This window comes from Gekko japonicus, unplaced genomic scaffold (genome assembly GCF_001447785.1).
Source record: "Gekko japonicus isolate JY-2015 unplaced genomic scaffold, Gekko_japonicus_V1.1 scaffold133, whole genome shotgun sequence".
Lineage (NCBI taxonomy): Eukaryota > Metazoa > Chordata > Lepidosauria > Squamata > Gekkonidae > Gekko > Gekko japonicus.
The window spans coordinates 685,117-705,081 of record NW_015171506.1 but is presented as its reverse complement, the minus strand read 5'-3'; the positions used below and the strand labels follow the sequence as shown (position 1 = coordinate 705,081).

Genomic DNA, 19,965 nt, shown 5'->3' with positions numbered 1-19,965 from the left:
TCCCTGATGGATTAAAGTACCCTGGTCCTGCTCCTACATTTAAGAACATAAGAACATAAGAGACGCCAATGTTGGATCAGGCCAAAGGCCCATCCAGTCCAACACTCTGTGTCACACAGTGGCCAGAAATACCAGTGCCATCAGGAGGTCCAGCAGTGGGGCCAGGACATTAGAAGCCCTCCCACTGTTGACCCCCCCCCCAAGCACCAAGAAGACAGAGCATCACTTGCCCCAGAGCCCCTAGCTATACCTTGTGGCTAATAGCCACTGATGGACCTCTGCTCCATATGCTTATCTAATTCCCTTTTGAAGCCGTCCATGCTTGTAGCACCCACCACTTCCTGTGGCAGTGAATTCCATGTGTTAATCACTCTTTGGGTGAAGAAGTACTTCCTTTTATCCGTTCTAACCCGACCGCTCTGCAGTTTCATGGAGTGCCCACGAGTTCTTGTATTGTGAGAAAGGGAGAAAAGTACCTCTTTCTCTACCTGCTCTTTCCCATGCATAATCTTATAAACCTCGATCATGTCACCCCTCAGTCGTCTTTTCTCCAAGCTAAAGAGCCCTAAGCGCTTTAACCTTTCCTCATAGGGAAAGTGTTCCAACCCTTTTATCATTCGAGTTGCCCTTTTCTGCACTTTTTCCAAAGCTATAATATCCTTTTTAAGGTGTGGTGCCCAGAACTGCACACAGTATTCCAAATGAGGTCTCACCATTGATTTATATAGGGGCATTATTATATTGGCTGATCTGTTTTCAATACCCTTCCTAATAATCCCCAGCATAGCATTGGCCTTCTTTATTGCAGTCACACACTGTCTCGACATTTTCAGTGAGTTATCTACTACAACTCCAAGATCTCTCTCTTGATCTGTCTCTGCCAGTTCAGACCCCATCAATGTGTATTTATATTTAGGATTTTTGGCTCCAATGTGCATCACCTTGCACTTGGCCACATTGAACCCCATTTGCCATGTTGATGCCCACTTGCCCATCCTTGACAGATCCCTTTGGAGTGCCTCACAATCCTCACTGGTTTTCACCACCCTGAACAACTTCGTATCATCTGCAAATCACCCTGAACAACTTTGTATCATCCGCAAATTTAGCCACTTCACTGCTTACTCCCAACTCCAAATCATTAATGAACAAGTTAAAAAGCAGTGGACCAAGTACTGATCCCTGCGGTACCCCACTGCTTACCACCCTCCACTGAGAAAATTGCCCATTTATACTCACTCTCTGTTTCCTATTAATTAGCCAGTTTTTGATCCATAAAAGGACTTGTCCTTTCATCCCATGATTTTTGAGCTTACTTAGGAGCCTTTGATGAGGAACTTTATCAAAAGCTTTCTGGAAGTCAAGGTAAACAATATCTATTGGATCCCCCTTGTCCACATGTTTGTTCACCCCCTCAAAGAATACTAACAGGTTAGTGAGACAAGATCTTCCCTTACAGAACCCATGCTGAGTCTGCCTCAATAGGTTTTGTTCATCTATGTGCCTACTAATTCTGTCCTTAATAATGGTTTCCACCAATTTGCCCAGTATCGACGTCAGATTGACTGGCCTGTAATTTCCCGGATCTCCTCTGGAACCTCTTTTAAATATGGGACATTTAAAAATAAGTCTGTGTCGTTTAACAATTATTAACTTGGATGGAGGAGCGAGGAAAATTTGCATGTTACAGATTGGAGAAGAAGCAGAAGGGTGTGGAAGAAGCATGAAATTTCATAGCCTGTTCTTGATGACATGGTGGGGACTTTCCCCCCCCCCCCCCCGCCACTGCTTTTGTGAGTTCCAGGGCTCCAGGGTGCAATGAGGGCAGCCATGCAGCTGGTGGTCTTCAGACTGCATGGCTGGGCAAGGGGCGGCTCTGGCATGGGCAGCTGGACACACACACCATTTCCAGATGCACAGGTTACATCAGGTGGGCTGGGAGGTGAGCAGACCTGGCCTTACCTGCCTGCCCCTCCTCTCCTTAAGTTGATGCCACTAAATCCTCTGGGTCTGGTATTAAAAAGGAGGGAGGATCAGGGACCTCTGACACTGCTGCAGCCGGCACATTCAAGTGATTCCTTTCAGCTCCCTATGTTCAATAGGAGCTTGGTGAGCACCCCTGTTCATCTCCACCCCCTTTTGCCCCTCCTCACACACTACCCCAACAGGGCCGCCATTGAAAATCTGAGGGAGGGTTTTGGGTCAGGGTTCAGGATCCCCTTTATGGGTCTCTAGGTCCTACAGACTGCACTAACCTTTGGTCTTCCAGGGACATGCCTGTTGTAGTGGTGGAAAAGGTCACCAGGGACTGCACAGCTGGGCAGGTGGCAGGCCCCTTTGGCAGGCCTCTCCACCAATTCCTAAGCCGCCCTAAGCCCATTTCGCAGGGAGGGCGGGGTAAAAATCCCAATAAATAAATAAAATAAATAACAAAATTTATACAAGTCCTTCAGCCCCTGTATGTTCGCAAAAGTCAGTGTTTATTGTGGGCCCCAGCATCGTCTATTGAGCTGGGGAGGTATGCTGCACTGTCCAGATGGGGAGAATCCTTGGGTCTTGCCAGCTACGTACACATCACTTGGTCAGGGTATTGGGCATGTGTTGGCTCTCTCTCTCCTGTACCATGTCATGCCAAGTGTAAATGCTGTGTCATGCAACTTTTTGACCTGTCTGGATGACAGCTTCCTTCATCAAATGGGGGAGGGGCTTGACTTAATATTGACCAGCAGGCAAGAGATGGTAGATGAGGTGAAGGTGGTGGGGACCTTAGGGGAAGTGACCATGTTCTGCTAGAATTCTTTTTGCTGTGGAGGACCAAGGGATTTCATAACCACATGTATTATTTAGATTTCAGTAAGGCAGACTTTAATAAACTCAGAGGCATGATGAGAATCATTCAATGGGTAAGACTCCTGGAAGGGAAAGGAGCAAGTGAAGGGTGGGCTCTCCTAAAACAAGAGCTCTTGCAAGCTCAAGCCGTCACTATTCCAACAAGAAGGAAACACGGTAGGGGATCCAAGAAGTCAATGTGGATGAACAGAGAACTCTGTGATGTGCTAAGAGAGAAAAAGGAAATGTTTGAGAAATTGAGGCAAGGACATAGCTCTAAGGAAGAGTACCTGCTGGTTGCTACGCACTATAGGTCAGCCATCCGAGAGGCCAAAGCTCACAGTGAGCTAAAGCTGGCCAGGGAGGCTCACTGCAACAAGAAAATCTTCTTCAGATATGTGAGGAACAAATACAAGATAAAAGACATGATGAGCCACCGTAGATGTAACCGTGGAACTTCTTGACCCCTGCCACGATGGCCAGTGCCTCCTTGTCTATCTGCATGTAATTGCACTCAGCCAAGGACAAGGTGCAGGAGTAGTAGGCCACAGGAACCTCACTGCTGTCGGGTAGTTGGTGTCCGAGGACGGCTCCTACCCCTTAGAGTGAAGTGTCGCAGGTGAGGACGATGGGCAGCGTTCCATTGAAGTGTGCAAGGACAGCGTTCGAGGTGAGCAGCTCCTTGACGGCCAGGATCAGGGCAGCTTGCTTCTGGCCCCAGACCCAGGGGGTTTTCTTGTCGAGGAGTTGATGCAGTGGCTCTGCGACCGCAGCTTTGTGGGGCAGGAATAAATGATAGAAGTTCAATAGCCCCAAGGAGGACTGGAGTTCTGGCTTGGATGTGGGAGCTGGGGCATTGACGATGACGCTGACCTTGTCGGTAGCAGGATGGATGCCATGAGTGTCAAAGGGGAACCCTAGGAACTTGCGGAACCCCCAGGAGACATTTCTCCCACTTTATTTTGAGACCTACTGCTTGAAACCACTACAGGACGGTGCACAGTCTCTCGGTGAAGTTCTCATCCGTGGGTGTGGCAATCACAACATTGTCAAAGAAGGGCTGTACCCTGGGAATTACTTTAAGGAGAGAGTCCATTAGATTCTGGAAAATTCCCGAGACTATTCTGACCCTGAATTGTAGCCACCACACCCGGAATGCACCCCTGTGTGTCACTATCATCTCGGCCTCTGCGGTCGCATTGTCCACTGGGAGCTGTTGGTAAGCCTGAGCTAAGTCCATCTTACCGAAGATCTTTGCGCCTGCTAGAGATGCCAGGATGTGGCTGACCAGATAGGCGTGGTCCTGCAGTGCCTTGTTGATCATGCATTTGTAGTCCGTGCAGATGCAGACATCTCTGCTGTGCTTTACTGGGGTCACAGTAGGGGTTTCCCATAGGGCATGTGGTACTGGCTCCAACCCCTTGGGCCACTAGCCAATCCAGCTCCCCATCTACCTTAGGCTTTAGGGCGAATGGGATGTGCCTGGCCTTCAGCCGTACCTCCAAGTTCAGTTGTAGGGAGACTGGAGGTCCGCTGTAGTGACTGAACATCCCACCAAAGACCACCGGGAACTCGTCGCACACCCTCTGAAAGTCCCTGGTGGCCACATGGTGCACCCCAGTCACTCTGAACCTCAGGGGTGCGAACCAAGCAAGTCCTATGAAGCTCGTGCGACTGCCTCTCACCTCCAGTAAGTCCAAAAGTCCATTGAAGTTCTGGTACTGCACTTGGAACTTGCTCTCCCCCATGATGGACTCCACATTTTTTTGAAAGTCTGTAGGGTGAAGCCCACAGGCCGCAGGGGAAGGCTCCCCTTAGAACAGAGTCTCTTAAACATGTCCTTGGAAATTATAGAGATGGAGGACCCGGTGATGAGCTCCATCGTGCAGGGGCTCCCCTCAATCAGGACAGTCACAGTAATTTTGTCAGGGGTGTCCCGGGGCAAGTTCAGTACCTGCTGCTGCTGGACGGAGGTGGTGTGTAGCTCCGTGGAGAGCGGCGATGTTGGGGTTGCTGCTAATCGCCTCCGGTTTTCCCTTGGCGCGACAGGCTCAGGTGATGTGGCCAACTTTACCACAGTTCCGGCACATGGTGTCCCGGAACCGGCAGGACCTTTGCTCGTGGGGCTCTCCGCAGCTGGCGCACATTGTCGATGTGGCGGTGTTGCAGTGTAGGCAGTGTGTAGTGGCGTGTGGGGCACTGGAGCTGTAGAATCTCATTGTCTTCATCCTCGGAGGTGTCCACATGGTGGGCAGCTGTGGTAGGCCTCTGCGAAAATGGTGGGCTTTTCGCATTTCGGACCTCAGTGGTGAACTACTCCTTGGCTTCTGCGGCAAGGGCCACCTCCATGGACTCCTTGAAGTTGGGGTCACCTTTTGTGAGGAGTTTCCTCTGGATCCTCTTGTCCCTAAGGCCACAGACCAGTCAGTCCTGGAATGCATCCTCAAGGTCTATGAAGTTGCAGTACTGGGCAATCCATTGTAGTGCTGTGACGAAATCTGTGATGGGTTCATTGGCAGCCTGGTTGCTCGTGTGGAACGCATGACAGGCAGCAATGATGGATGACTTAGGGGAGAAGTGTTCCTTAAGCCAGTCCAGGATTGTCTGGTAGGCGGTGTCCTTGAGCTCTGCGGGAGCGATGAGCAATTGGGTGATCTCAAAGGTCATGCGGCCACAAACCCAGAAGAAAGTGGTGTGCTTCGTCCAGAGGACTCGAGGAAGAACTTGAACTAGGCGAGGTAGGACTCCCAATCCTCTGCGGTGGCGTCGAATTCATCGAAGCGTCCTGGAGCAGCAGCCATAATCCTGGTAGCGATGTGATGGACTTGGCACTGGAGCTTGGTGTGTGGTGCGGTGCTGGAGGGGGAGGAAGGAAGCAAGGAAATAGATGGGGAGGGAGGGGGGAGGGAGATGGAAGGAAGGAAAGGAGAAAGAGAAATGTGGAAAGAATGAAAGAGGTGGAAAGAAAGAAGGGGAGAGAGAGAGAAACAGAAACAGAGAGCAGATAGATGGGGAGGGAGGGGAGGAAGGAAAAGAGAGAAAGAAACAAAACAAAGATGAGGGAGGGGGAGGAAGGTAGAAAGAGAGAAAGAAAGGTGAAAAGAAAGAAAGAGGTAGAAACAAAGCCAATAGATGGGGGAGGGAGGAAAGAAAGGGAAAAGAGTGAGAAAGAGAGGTTGGAAAGAAAGCAAATAAATGGGGAGGGAGAACGGAAGTAAGAGAGAGGTGGACAGAAAACAACTTTAACTTTAAATGTGTTCTCCAACCCACCCCCATGCCAGCTGGCTTGGCTTGGATAAGGGATTTAAAGAAAGAAATACCTTCTCTAAGCTAGCAAGTGTGGCTACGTGTCAGGGACTTGGAAAACGGCTTTAACTTTAAATGTGTTCTCCAAGCCCCCCACCCCCGTTGCCATGCTGGCTTGGCTTGGAGAAGGGATTTAAAGAAACAAAAGAGAGAGAGAGAGAGAGAGAGAGAGAGGGAGGGAGGGAGGGAGGGAGGGAGGGGTGGAAAGAAAGCAACTTTAAATGCATCCTCCAAGCCCCCTTCCACCCCCATGCTGGCTGGCTGCCTTGGCTTGGAGAAGGGATTTAAAGAGACAAATGCCTTCTTCAAGCCAGCGTGGGGGGGGGCTTTGAGAATGCATTTAAAGTTAAAGTTGCTTTCTTTCTCTGCTCCCCCACCCCATGCCTGTCCAGGGAAAGAACACTGGCTGGGAAAGACCAATCAGGGACGCATGCCTCCCCTTCACTTCCCCAGCAGCCCTGCCGGGAGCTGCACAACATGTATGAAAGGACCACATTTTGGCCACCCCTGTGATAGAGGTTTACAAAATTATGCATGGGATAGAGGAGGTAGAGAAAGAAGTACTTTCCTCCCTTTCTCATAATACAAGAACTTGTGGGCACTCAATGAAATTAGTGAGCAGTAGACTTAGAACAAATAAAAGGGTGTACTTTTTCACCCAAAGAGTAATTAACACATGGAATTCACTGCCTCAGGAAGTGGCAGCAGCTACAAGCTTCAAGAGGGGATTGGATAAACATATGGAGCAGAGATGAGTAGCTGTTATTCACAACATATAGATGGAACACTATGTCTGGGGCAGTAATGCTTTGTATTCTTAATGCTTGGGGGGCAACAGTGGGAGGGTTTCTGGAGTTCTGGCCCTGCTGGTGGACCTCCTGATGGCACCTGGGTTTTGGCCACTGTGTGACAGTGTTGGACTGGCCTGATCCAACATTGTTTCTCCTATGTTCTAATGTTTTATCATTTCTATAGAATTAAAACAATAATAAAGATTGATTTCTATCATAATATATATTTATTTTTTTGCTTGCCCTACTTCTACACTTAGAGCTCACTGCAACATTTTCTCATTGCAAAACATAAAGATAAATTCTATGGAGCATAGAAAACAGATAAAGCCAATTGTGTAGGTATGAAGCCCTACACAATAAACCAGAAAAAAATAAAATGTGGAAGTAGTTAAAGTTATGACAAAAATAATTTTCAATGTTGATATTATTATTGTGGGAGGGGCCCACAAAGGCAGTAGTGCCGTGGGCCCACAAAAGTCTCAATGCAGCCTTGCTGTTCTGCTGACTTTTGTATACTCCTCTTCTAGGTTTCATGTCCCAGCAGGTGTTCTGGTTTACTCAGACCCAGACTAGATATTACGTGTAACCTGTGACTACCATGGGGGCTTGCATTCAGGCAACAGCTGTAGGTTCTCATTTGTGCCACCCCATGGGAGCTCAGTTTGGATTGGGACTGTGATGGGGAGGAGGAGGGACTTTAGCCGCCTTCCCTGTGCTGTTTTCTCAATCTGACATGGCCTGGCGGGGGGGTGGGGAGGGCGGAGCTATAAACTTTATTGTGTATATCAATAGTCAGAAGGGCATGACAATTTAAAAAATGTAATGCAATGAAATCAAAGTTACATAAATCCAGAAATGCAATGAAGAGCAATTAAACCATTCCTAGTGGAAACATATTAACTAGATGTGTTCACCCAAATTAGTCCAAGTGGGGACCCCCCAAAAATTATTTATTTAAAGTAAAAGATTGGGTAAGTCAAGTGAGACTGGGAAGAAATGGGAGAGAGATAGTGTTCCATGAAAGTGAAAAAGAGGGTGGTGGAGAATAAACAAGGGAGGATATGGGGGAACCTGTGTGGGAGAAATGATGATTGGGGCAAGGGAGAGAGAATGGGGTGGTGGTAGAGAGTGTAGATGATTAACAGGAAGAGCGAGAAAGGGACAGAGTTGGAGACAGAGTGGATGAATGAGAGGAGAGAGAAATTCAGAGGTTGCCTGATCTTGAAGTATGAGTGTCCTCAAGGGTCACAGTGGTGAACTCGCTGGCTTTCTCTGGCATAGTATGTGTTATTCTGGACATTCTCTGAAAGGAGTGGAATGTCAGGTTGTTCATTTTAGTTTGAGTATGGGGAGATTTTATGGAGTCAGGAGACATGATCTTGATGAAGAAGTTTGACAGTTTCTCATGGGGTCTGACTTTCTGATCGTGAGACAGCATTTTATTGCACTTAATTCCTATTATGATTCACTGAATCAAGATGGAGTCTGCCTATACCTTTGGTTTCATAGGTTCCAGGAGTGCAGGGCTCTAATACATTGAAATAGCATTTTGTGCAACACATAAAGGAACATACACGATTGGCTACAGGGTGATATATCTAAAATGAAGGCATTTGGAGGGCTGAATGAATAAATACTGAAAGGCTGTTCTCTGAGCACCCAAAACAGGTTATTCTACTGCCAGTAAGTGCTTAAACACTGTACCGTATGCATAGTTTTGGAAATGTTTGAACTAACAAGGATTTATTGTAAAAAAAAATCATACTAAAACATAGTTATCTGCTCTGTTCCCATGATGGGTATCTGTACTTCCAATTCTAATAACCTTTATTGGCATAACAATAACGTTAAAAAGAAAACAGTACAAATCAGCCCATATGCCAACAAATAGAAACTTGTAACATTGTATATAGTAATAATAATAGGGCAAAGACATACAAGTTTGGAACAGTAATTTCGAGTATCACAGTAATTAAAACAGTTGCAGTAAGAAACGTAACTATCAGGAGAGGGATCATAGATACACCTTATCTCTCTCACTCACTCTCCACCTCCTTTCCTCTTCCTCTTCCCTCTTTTCTTTCCTCTTTTTCTTGGCCCCTAAGTACATTTGCCAGGAACTCTGTCATCTGCTCAGTAACTTCAGGGTTTTTATCCGCTAGTAAAAATTCAATACCTCTGTTGGTTGCAGCCTTAGAGAGTTGATGGAGAGGGCTAATCAAGTGTGAACGTAGCTGAGTAAACAGCAGGCAGTTTATCAGGATATGCTGAACAGAGTCAGGTTCTTTGCTAAGACCTCTGCAGAATTTTGCCTCATAGGGGATGCCCATGTATCTACCTGTGATCACAGCCGAAGGAAATATATTGAATCTGGTCAGCATAAATGCTCTGCGTTGAGAAGGGATTGTTAGGCTTTAAAAGTACTGAGCCCGTAGAGTTTTGTGGGAAAGCAAGACCTAGGAAAAGGGGGGAACAAGTCCCCCCCGTTCCAGCTTTTATTAAATGTAAGGGGTATCTGTACTTGTTATTTGTGGAAGAGTGAAACTTATGGAAGGTGTATTGTCTCATTAAGTTTTCAGCTCACATTAAAAAGTTCGTGTGTGTGTGTGTGTGTGTGTGTGTTTATTTATTTATTTTCATTATGGCATGTGGAAGGTCCCAGGTTCAATCCCAAGCATCTCCAATTCAAGGAAAGATCTCCACCTGAGACCCTGAAGAGCCTCTTCCAGTCTGAGTAGACAATACTGACTTTGTTGGATGGCTGGTCTGATTCAGTATAGGGCAGCTTAATGTATGATTTCCATCAGCCCCTTATTGTGTTTCCAAGATTCCACTAATAGCCAAAAGCAAAATTTCAGGGGGCTTGGTGGGCTACAGGAGGGAGGGTGGAAGTCACCATCCCCACTTAAGAAACTGCAGTTGTTGGATACAGGTTGTCTATTAAATTTAACCTTTCTCCTCACAAGCATGAAATGTACTGAATAGAAGGCAACTTTCTTGGCAGTTTGGACTATTTTATATTATGCAACATTTCTAAAGCATTTTGATTTTTTAAAATTATGTTTTCATTGTAAAAAAAACAAGTGAATTTTTTCAAGATTCTCAAAACGTGACAAATTCTTGAAAATCAGAGATTTTAAATATCTTTATATTCCATTGGGAAATATATCCCATTAGCTCACAGTAAAGCACTTGTTCCCTTTTGCTCCCCCTTATGGCTAGAGTGCCCTCACAGAGTATCTGTGAAGTACTTCAGATCCCAACTAAAAACCCATCAAGCCTTTCCTTAGCCCTTTACATCATTATTCACAGCTGAAATTAAAAAATAAAGTTGTGGGGGGAGTGGCCGTAAGCAACCATCTTCCAAGTCAGTGGCCATTACCCGGCGCCTGCTGTCTGCCCACTCAAAATTTGAATATTTTTACCCTTTCCAATGCAATATATATTACATATATTTTATATATCCCTTATATATAATTGAGTAAGACGCAGCGTGAGCCAAATGCGCTCCGTCAGCCTTTGGCTGGCGAGCTGCCGCTCAAGGCTGCTGCCATGCCATTGGCTGGGAGGCGGGAGGCGCACGTTGCGTCTAAATGGCCCCTCGCCGCACCTCCATTTCCCTCCCCCACTCTAGGCCCCCCCGCGCCCAGTAGAAGGCCGGCGATGGCGGCTGGGACTGCCGATCGAACGCCTCTCCCTCTCTCTCTCTCTTCCCCCTCCCCCCCACCTCCAAGCGGCCCGTTCGTTGGAGCACTTGAGGTGCTCCTCGCCAGCTCCTTCCTGCCGCCGCCGCTACAGCCCCGATTTCCGTCCGCCCCCCCAACGAGCCAGGCCTTTGGGGGAGCCCAGGGAGAGGCACGCCAGAGGCGACTAAGACACTCCGCAGCCGCCTTCCCGCCCACCCACCCAGCGCACACTCGGCGCCAGCGCCACACGAGCCACCGCCCGCCTTCCACCCTCTCCGCTGCCTCCCTGTCCACCCGCCTGCTACAAACTCAAGCCGGCACCGAGCCACCCGCTGTGCCCCTACACTCCACCCCACCCCTTGCGGCACCCCTTACCGAACACCCCTTTGCTTCTCCCGCCGTCTGCCAACCCAGGCGGCCAAGAGAACCTTGCATGCCCGTCCCCCCCCCCAATTCTCCCCCCTCCCCCTTCGTCCTTTTTCTCTCTCCCCTCCCAACTTTCTCTCTCACTCACTCTGTTTCCCCCCTCTCTTTCTTTCTCTGCCCTTCTTCCCTCCCTACTATCCTTCATCCCATTCACTCTCTCTCTCTCAATCTCCTTCTTTCTACCCTTCCTTCCTTTCATTCTTTCTCCCTTCCTTCCTTCCTACCTCCCTTCCTTCCTTTCTTTCCAAATTACTATCATTACCCCCACTCTGTCTCTGTCTCCCCCCTTTTTTTCTCTCTCCCTCTCTCTCCCTCTGTCTCTCTGTCTCTCTACCTCCTCTTCTCCATTCCTCTCTTCCACCCGCCCTTCCTTCCTATCTAGGGCCCGTCGTCTACCGCCACGACGGGCTTTGCTTACTAGTGTGTGTGTGTGTGTGTATATATATATGTGAATGCACAATAAAAGCTTCTCTTTTAGTGTTTTTAATATTATGGCCTACATTAATTTCCTTTTTAAAACAAACACAACTTTTAAAATCACTGAACATTGGTTATGGAGCAAATGTTTATCTGGTTTTTTTGCAAATAAATCCTAGAGACACAGATTAACAGTGATTTCTGAAATTGCAAATATACATTTCCTATATTTAGTGCTTTTAGTGGAGAGAGAAAAAGTTATCCAAGGAAGTAAATAAAATTTACAATCTTTCTTCTAGAGGATTATGGGACCACGACCAATGACTTTGAAGACACTACAAATAATAGTAATACAGTTACTTCTACGGGTTTTTCAAACAATAATGAAGATAGCATCACTGTAAGTATATACATAGTTTCCTGACTTGCAATCTCAGCAGACTTTCTGACTAGTGATCTAATGAGTTTGTGGCATTTTAGCTTGAAACATGACACTACATTGATGGTATTCCAGGGCTTTTAGCTAGGATTTGTATAATGTGAAGTAATTGCTTTTTTCAAAGAGCTGGTGAATTTTAGACAGAGCACAATTTGCATAGTTTTGTTCACATATTTATTATTATGTTGATGCTACTGAATTGTGACTCCCCAAGTTGCATCAACACAATTGTCATTCACAGCTTGAAAGTTTTTGGCTTCTTTTACATCACAACATTAGCTGTTCTGAAGAATTGAGATAATTATATTAGATACTGTGTTCTTATGGTTACAGTAGAGCTGATTCTTGAGTTAGACCACAGTTTCTCTATGCAAAGACCCACTAGTGGTATTTTGGTAATGACAGACATAGAGAAACCACTTCTTCCTCCTAAAGGGAAAATTAGGAGAAAGAGACTACATTATCTGCACTCGCCATCCACTACTGCAGGAGTTCCCAAACTTTTCAGCTTGCGAACACTTTTGGAATTTTGATACCGTGTGGTGGATGCGGCCACAAAATGGCTGCCACAAAATGGCTACATTAGGAGGTGGAGCAAGCAACAAAATGGCTACTGCAGCTTACCTTCAGTCACATAGTGAAGATCCTTGTGCTGTGGTGGAAGCTGCTGCCAAAGCAACATTTTAAAAAATCTGCATGGTCAATCAAAGTTCCAATGGCCAGTCAGAAGCCTTGCTGGGTAAAAGGCCCACCTGGCCCTGCACACTTTCTAAAAACACTTGATGGACACCAGGGAAGGTGTAGGCAGGCACCATGACACCCACATGCACCACGCTGGGGCCCCTGTGCTACAGTTACCCGAGTAAAAGACTTCTTATCCCTGTCTGCACTAGAGTGCTCAAGATATGAGTCATAAATTTCCAATATTCTTCTAGTTATTCTGATGTTTAAAAGCTACTTATATTTCAATATTAAATTTAATGACATTTGCTTTTCTTTTAGGTTTATGTTGTAGTGGGGACTGCAGCATTAGTGTGCACTGGCTTAGTTATTATGCTCATTATTCTCAAGTTTGGAAGACACTCCAAGTTTGGAATGAAAGGTAAGAAAGGGATACATTATTCTGGGTTATGCTGCTGATCACAAATGTACTTCAGTACCCTGTATCAAATACATGTTGGGATAGGCAAGCAGAGCTTTCTAAGCCAGAGCATGAGAGATTCATTGGAACCAGTGTGAATTCACGGGTAATGTGCCTTAGACCCATTGAACTCAGTAAACTAAATCTGTTTTTATCAATAAATCCCAGCAAAGTAAAAGACCCTTGATTTTCATCTAATTTAAGTAGTCTGTGATGCAAGAGGTTTTGTAATATTATGACTAGTTTTTTAGCATTATAATCCAAGACACCATACAGGTAATTAAACTATTTTGTGCTGGTGACCTGAAGTGAAATTTCAGATCTGGAACTGACGTATTTAGTTTTAACATTTATTGTGATGACAATCAGCGTTTTCTGTCTGACTGAATTTAGAGACCTTAGGGTGCTTGGACAACCATTGCCCTAACTCATAGGTTTGCAACTGTTTCCACATACCTGTCTGCATAGTCCTGCCTGTCTGATGGCCGTGGTGGAGTGTGATCAGGACATTCTGGGATTTTATATATATGTATATATATTATTAGAAGTTCCTAAGTTTCGGTCACATTAGCAATAAATGAAACTCAGAGTGGCTCAGTTTTCAGTTCCTTCCACTGGTGTTGTGTGTGTGTTTTTTTAACAGTCTTTTAGTTTGGAGACAAAAATATGGCCTATAGTTAGCAGGACTTCTGGGGATGGGGCAAAGCTTGATTTCAAACAAACTGGGTTCATCAGGGGTAAGTGGAAGCTTATGCACCTACCTCAAATGCCCTCCGTAAGCCCTCTTACTTTTTCTCATGTAAGAGAGTGATAGCCATTTACTCCTACAGAAGAAAGTAAAGTGCTGCATATGGAGACATTGCTGGAGTAGGAAGACAAATTGCAAGGAGGGTGCAATGTGTCTTTGTGTTCAGAGTACACAAAGAGTTTTTTCACTCCTTTCAGTGTACCTCTTTCTGCCAACAACATCCCTCCGTCATCATTGATAGTCTGTATATTAAAAAGCCAGTCCCAACATTCAGTCATGCTCTGACCAAGAAACATAGCAGGGCACTATGTTAGGAGTAAATCTTATCTATTAATTCTAATGGCAGACCCATCCTCCATCAACAGGGATCCCATGATATGGGAAGAAATTCCCATCCTTCTTACCCAGAAAGCTTCTCAGTTCGCAGGAAGTGAAACGTGTGCCCAGTATCCCTATCAAGTCCAGGAGCTGTTCTTGAGATTCAAAGAAGGAAAGGGAACAATGCCCAGTTTCTGCATTGAAGGGTATAGGGAAATATTCCTTACCTCGTCTGGGTCTTGAAGCAAATCTGTACATACCCCCTCCCTCCACTTATAGATGGAGTAGATAGGAGAAATAAAGGAAACAGGATGGGGAAAGCCAGGAATTCTCTATCCCCACTCAGCCCATCCAGACGTGAAGGGTCTTCAATATTTGATGAGCATGTTCAGTGGAGGATAATATCCATTTCTTCTTTCACATACTAAAGGAAAGCTGATTTTGCCAGGCTGATCAGAATTACATGTGAAATGTGTAAGTATGCGGCGGGACCTCAGTATAAGAAGCAAACTTTTTGTTGAAAAAAATTTGATGGAGGGAGATGTGAAAAATCAAAATGTTTGCTTGATAGCCACAAAACATTTATTTGGATATATTTTGGTATGAAGTATTTGTTTGTTGTTAAATCAGTCTAAAAACAATACTGTACAAGCTAAAAAGACCAATCCCATACTCACAACTTAATAACAAGGATATTGAAAGTAGTTCACATAACAGAGCAGCATTTCAAAACACATTCAAAAGCGTGATAGGAGCATACTAACAGTGCCTGAAGAGGCAATAAAATAAATCTGTGGCTGCGATCATATGCACAATTAGACCTGCCATAGGTGCGAATGCCAGGTGGATTTGAGGGTACGATCAGACAACAACATCTGGGTAGCACCCCGTAGCTGTCGGCAACCCATTCTGCTCCACCGCAGAAGTGGAGTTAAAAGACACCGGGGAAAATCCTGTAGAAAACGGGTTGCAATGGGCCATGGACGGACTTTCCCCTGTCTGATCGCTCCAGCACACTCTCATGGTTTTGGGATGGTCTGATCAGTCCATCCTGACTCCATGCCATTGTTTTTTCCTCCTTTCTCAGTATGCGCATAATCGCAAACTCCATAGGGAGCCCTCAGTGCGGAGATGTGATTAGTTGATTCCTCATTTAAGTGCATCGGAAACAAACGGCAATCCCCCCCCCGACTAACCCACAGTTGCATCTGATCACACAGTGGCGGGCTCTGCCCACAGCTTCCAAGGACTGTGTGACTATGCAACTGCGAGTCAAATTCCTCCCGACGGAATAGCCTTGCTTCCCCCCCATTTTTTCTGGCGCGTGTGACTGCAACCACTATCAACCTAATTATTAAAAGCTGTTTAAAACATTAGTAATGGAGGGGAAAAACACTATACATGATTAAACCACAAAGTAAAAATCAAAACAAGCGAAGAATGCAGTCACACACACTAAATGATCCTCTTTCAATCCACCAAACACAGTAAAATCCAGTTGGAAAGTGGATTGAAAGTGGATTGAAAGTGGATTATTTAGTGTGTGTGAGCACACATTTTTTTTCCTGCTGAGAGATCAGGAGAAAGACGTTTCACAACCTACGTGCCACAGCTGAAAAGCCCCCTTTTCAGCCTACCATCACTTCACATTAGTTTCTTTTCAGTTGGTCACAATCAGAGATATTGGGACCCAAAATTGTGTGAGAAAAAGGGCGGGGGAGAGTAATCTTGATTTTGTTTCATTGCTCTTGCCTCAATTATGTTTTGTAGAAATGGATAGAGCTAAGGGTTTTCTTTTTAATTCCATAGTACAGTAAACACTTTCAAAAATTTCCATTCCCTACCATTTTTAGCTATGTAAAAAGATCAAGGGAAACAAGATCTTTTTCTCTATATGAGGTGAGGCAGGTGGTGGTGATGGAATTAATCTGGTAGTGAAAAGAGCATTAGAATTGTGGTTTAGACCTAGTTTCCACTTTTCTGGCTGGGACCTGGGACAGCCAGCTTAGAAACCCTGCATTGTCAACCTTACCAGGTAACTTTGAGCCTGACACATGATCTCTCGTTCCAACCTACTTTACAAGGTTGTTTTGTTGAGGATATGGTGGAGGAGGATAGAGCAATGTGACAAACTGCTTTGTATCCAGTTTAGGGATAAAATATATGAATTATATAAAGATAAATATACATTATATCTACACTTAAAAACTAAATGTAGTTTCCTAAGTGTCCATTCTTCAGTATTTTAGTTCAATATTGATATTTTAAAAGAAAAAATAATGTTTTAATATTTGCAGTACATTTTGAAGATACTTATAAGACATCATGAAAATAGATGATATTGCATACTTATGCTTTTGATAAAACATGCCACATACAATGTAGCTGTGCATTTTATCAGTCTGAACAATGTACAATGTTTATTAGTCTGAACAATTTTATAGGCCTATAATAAAAAGCAGATCATGTTTTACTCAACAGTGCTTTATTGACACATATGCAGGACTTCTTAATGGAGTCAGTCTTTCAGTTTTCCTCCAGTCTTACAACACTGTAGGTTTTTTATTTACAAACTATATTATTATATAATTATTTAGGGCCATATTACTTGCTCTTATGTAGCCTTTCTAATTTTGCTAGGGTATGACGATAATAATAATGATCAATGTTATTGTAAAACACTTTAATTGTTTAAAAGTAGTATTATTGACATGTAAAGCCATATTATTTATCATTATTAAGAAAGCTGAAGATTGAATTAGGAATGAGTAATAGCAACATGCATCCAACCATCTGTGGATTTCATGGGATGGAACCTTCCCATTTCCTCTTCCTTCTGCCATACCTTGAGTCCCCTGAAATTTTGCTCCTTTGGGAGTCACTGGAATCTTAAGAACAGCATAAAGGGTAAAGTGGGTGTCATTGGGTGGGGGGGATTGGCAGAAATCATTGTCAACTCTTCTGAAAAATAGAAATGTCATTCTATTATAGGAACTGTATGGTTAGATATATGCCATTAATAGTACAATAACATTCCCAGAACAAGTAGTTAATATGCAATATGAAGGAAAATGGGTAATACTGCACAATTAGTCAAGAAACACTGTAATTGTTAAATTAAATATAGCAGCCATGATTAGGATTGGAAGAATAATGGCTGAAGAATTAAATAAATATTCTTTTCATAAATGTTCATTAAACAGTTTTATAAAAATGTTTGGGCCATTGCTCCCTTCCTTTTCTCCAAACTTATCCAGTGATGATGGCAAAAGAGAGAGCTCCTTTGATTAGGATGGCTGATATCAAGAATATAACATAAGAGTCCTGCTGGGTCTGACTAGTGGTCCATCTAGTTCAGCTTCCTGTTTCACACAGTAGCCAATCAGTTACTCTGGCAGGCAACAACAGGGAATAGAGTTTGAGGCTTTTCCCTGATGTTGCCTCCTGGCACAGGTTTACTGCCTCTGAATGCGGAGATTTCCTTTATTTATTATTTTATTTATTAATTAATTAATTTATTTTATTATTTTCACCTTACCAGGGAACTTTAGTTACCATGGCCAATGACAGACCTTTCCTCCATGAATCTATCTAGTCCCTCTTTAAAGCAGCCTGTGCCTGTGGCCATCACTACATGCTCTGTCAGCAAATTCCACATTTTAATAATTAAGTGACTAAAGTAGTATTTCCTCTTGTTTGTCCTGAATCTACTGCCCATCAACTTCATTGGATACTCTTGAGTTCTAATATTTTGGGAGAGGGGGAAAAAGTCCTTTCTCTGCCTCATGTATAATTTTATAAACCTCTATCATATTGGCCTCTTAGTAATCTCTTTCCTAAACTGAAAAGTCCCAGACTCTTCAGTCTTTCCTCCTAGGAAAAGTACTACAACCCTCTTATCCTCTTAGTTGCCCTCTTCTGTACTTTTTTCAGCTCTGCAGTGTCCTTTTAGAGATATGGTGACTAGAACTGCACATAGTATTCCAAATGAGGCCACACCATAGATCTATACAAGGGCATTATAATATTGACTGTTTTATTTTCAATCCCTTTCCTTGTCCCTATAGAGTTTGTCTTTATCACTGCTGTGGCACTGGTTTGACATTTTCTTTTTTCTTTTTTTTGAAACCCCTGAGGGGGTATTTTTATTGTTTTTCAATAGACTACAAAACTACAAAGAAAAAATAGGAAGGAACTACATCTATGGATAAAGGAGAGATACCCACACTAATTAAATACCCAAGAGTGAGAGATCATAACCCAGTTAAGCTAAATGTTAGTATTACATTTGTTAATAAGACAATATACTTGTAGAGTTCTTGCTTTGCACTGCTTCTATATTAGTAAATTAGTTATCCTGAGAAGTCCCTCTGAGCATCTTCATTTCTTCAAAGAGCAATTTTCAGAGTCCTTCTGCCCTTACTTTGGCTTTCAGTCTCTAAAGTCATACACAGTTTTCGTCGCACCCATAGCCGCTTCAGCTGCAGAGTCCTCGTCCGATCCAGAGGTTACTGAGTCACTTGACTTGGTTTCTTCCTCCTTAGATTCTTCCCCCGTTCCCAGCTGGCATCTCAAAAATTCCTTGGCTTTAAAAATGGAATCAATCTTTTCTCTTTTATCGTTGATTTTAAAGATGACCCCCTCGGGTATCCCCCACCTGTACTGAATTCCGTTGGTTAGAAGAAAATAAATTAAATCCTTGTAAGTTTTCCTTTTATGGCGAATTTCAAATGGAATGTCCTTTAAAGTCTTAATGATTGTATTTCCCAGTTTCAGTGGGGTTGCTGAAGTTGCTTTTAATATGGCATCTCTGGTCTGTCTTCTTGCAAATCTTACCACAATCTCTCCAGGCAGGCTATTTTTTATATATATAATTGGAGTATGCCCTATAGACAGTCTCCATATCTTTTACTATTTCTTCCACTGATAAGCCTGTAACTGGAGTGATAACCTTGGCCAGAGTCTCCTTCAAATCTTTTTCGGTTTCAGGGACCCCCTGGAACCTAAGAATCATGTTAACCTTTTCCATCTGGAGCTGTAACAAACGATTTTCTTGAAGGTTTTGCCTTCTTTCAACTTCTCCCACTCTTTTCTTCATCTTTTTATTACCGGTGTCCAGCTCTACTATTTTTCCTGTTACTTGTTCCACTTTCTTGTCTGTTTCTGCCAACTGTAAAGCAAAGTTTTGATTCAACGAGGTCAGCTGCTGGTTAATACCATCGAGTTGCTCTACCACCGACTTTAACATATCCGCTAGCAGCTTCATGACGTCAGTTTCTTCCTCTGGCCTCGGGCTTTGACTCCCCGGTTTCGCTTTTAACTTTCCCCGTGTCGCCGCCATTTTTCCAATTTGTTTATACAAAGGCTCGAAAAGCTCGTCGTTTCGCTAGAAGGGCTCGTTTGATTCTTTATGCGCATAGGAGGCGTCCCTCCCTGCTCTCTGCTTTCCCACGGGGGGGGGATTTGCTTATCAATCAGTCCGCTCAAACAGAACTCACGTTCATTGTCAGTCTTCAATCAGATCACACTCCCAATCATCATTATTGCGCTGGATCTCTCACGGTTGCCCCAGTTGAACTAGTTTATGCCCGAAGGCCACTCAGCAACCGGACCGTCAGGGCAAAGGGAAGCCTCTATTCTCCGACAAAAAGCCGTCGAAGAGGCTAACCCTCAAAAGCCCTCTGGCTTGGAGCCCTTCCCGAGAGCTCCATGGAGGTGCCACTTGAGGTGGCACCCCTCCATGTTGCTGGTGTGCTAATCGCTCCTCCATGGGTTGGAGAGAGCGACCGCCATCGCTAGTCCACTTCTGGTTCTGGTTTGACATTTTCATTCACCTATCTACTACAACCCCAAGCTCTCTT

At 44.3% G+C, this 19,965-nt stretch overlaps 1 protein-coding gene across 1 annotated transcript in view; it reads left to right on the top strand.

Annotated features, from left to right (window-relative positions):
• The window catches only part of NTRK2 (neurotrophic tyrosine kinase, receptor, type 2), a 279,559-nt gene that overhangs the window by 111,958 nt on the left and 147,636 nt on the right, over positions 1-19,965 (top strand). The window contains exons 11-12 of the mRNA XM_015419285.1: positions 11,758-11,858; positions 12,900-12,999. Coding sequence (XP_015274771.1) covers positions 11,758-11,858; positions 12,900-12,999 — 201 coding nt within the window. The remainder of the gene's footprint in view (positions 1-11,757; positions 11,859-12,899; positions 13,000-19,965) is intronic.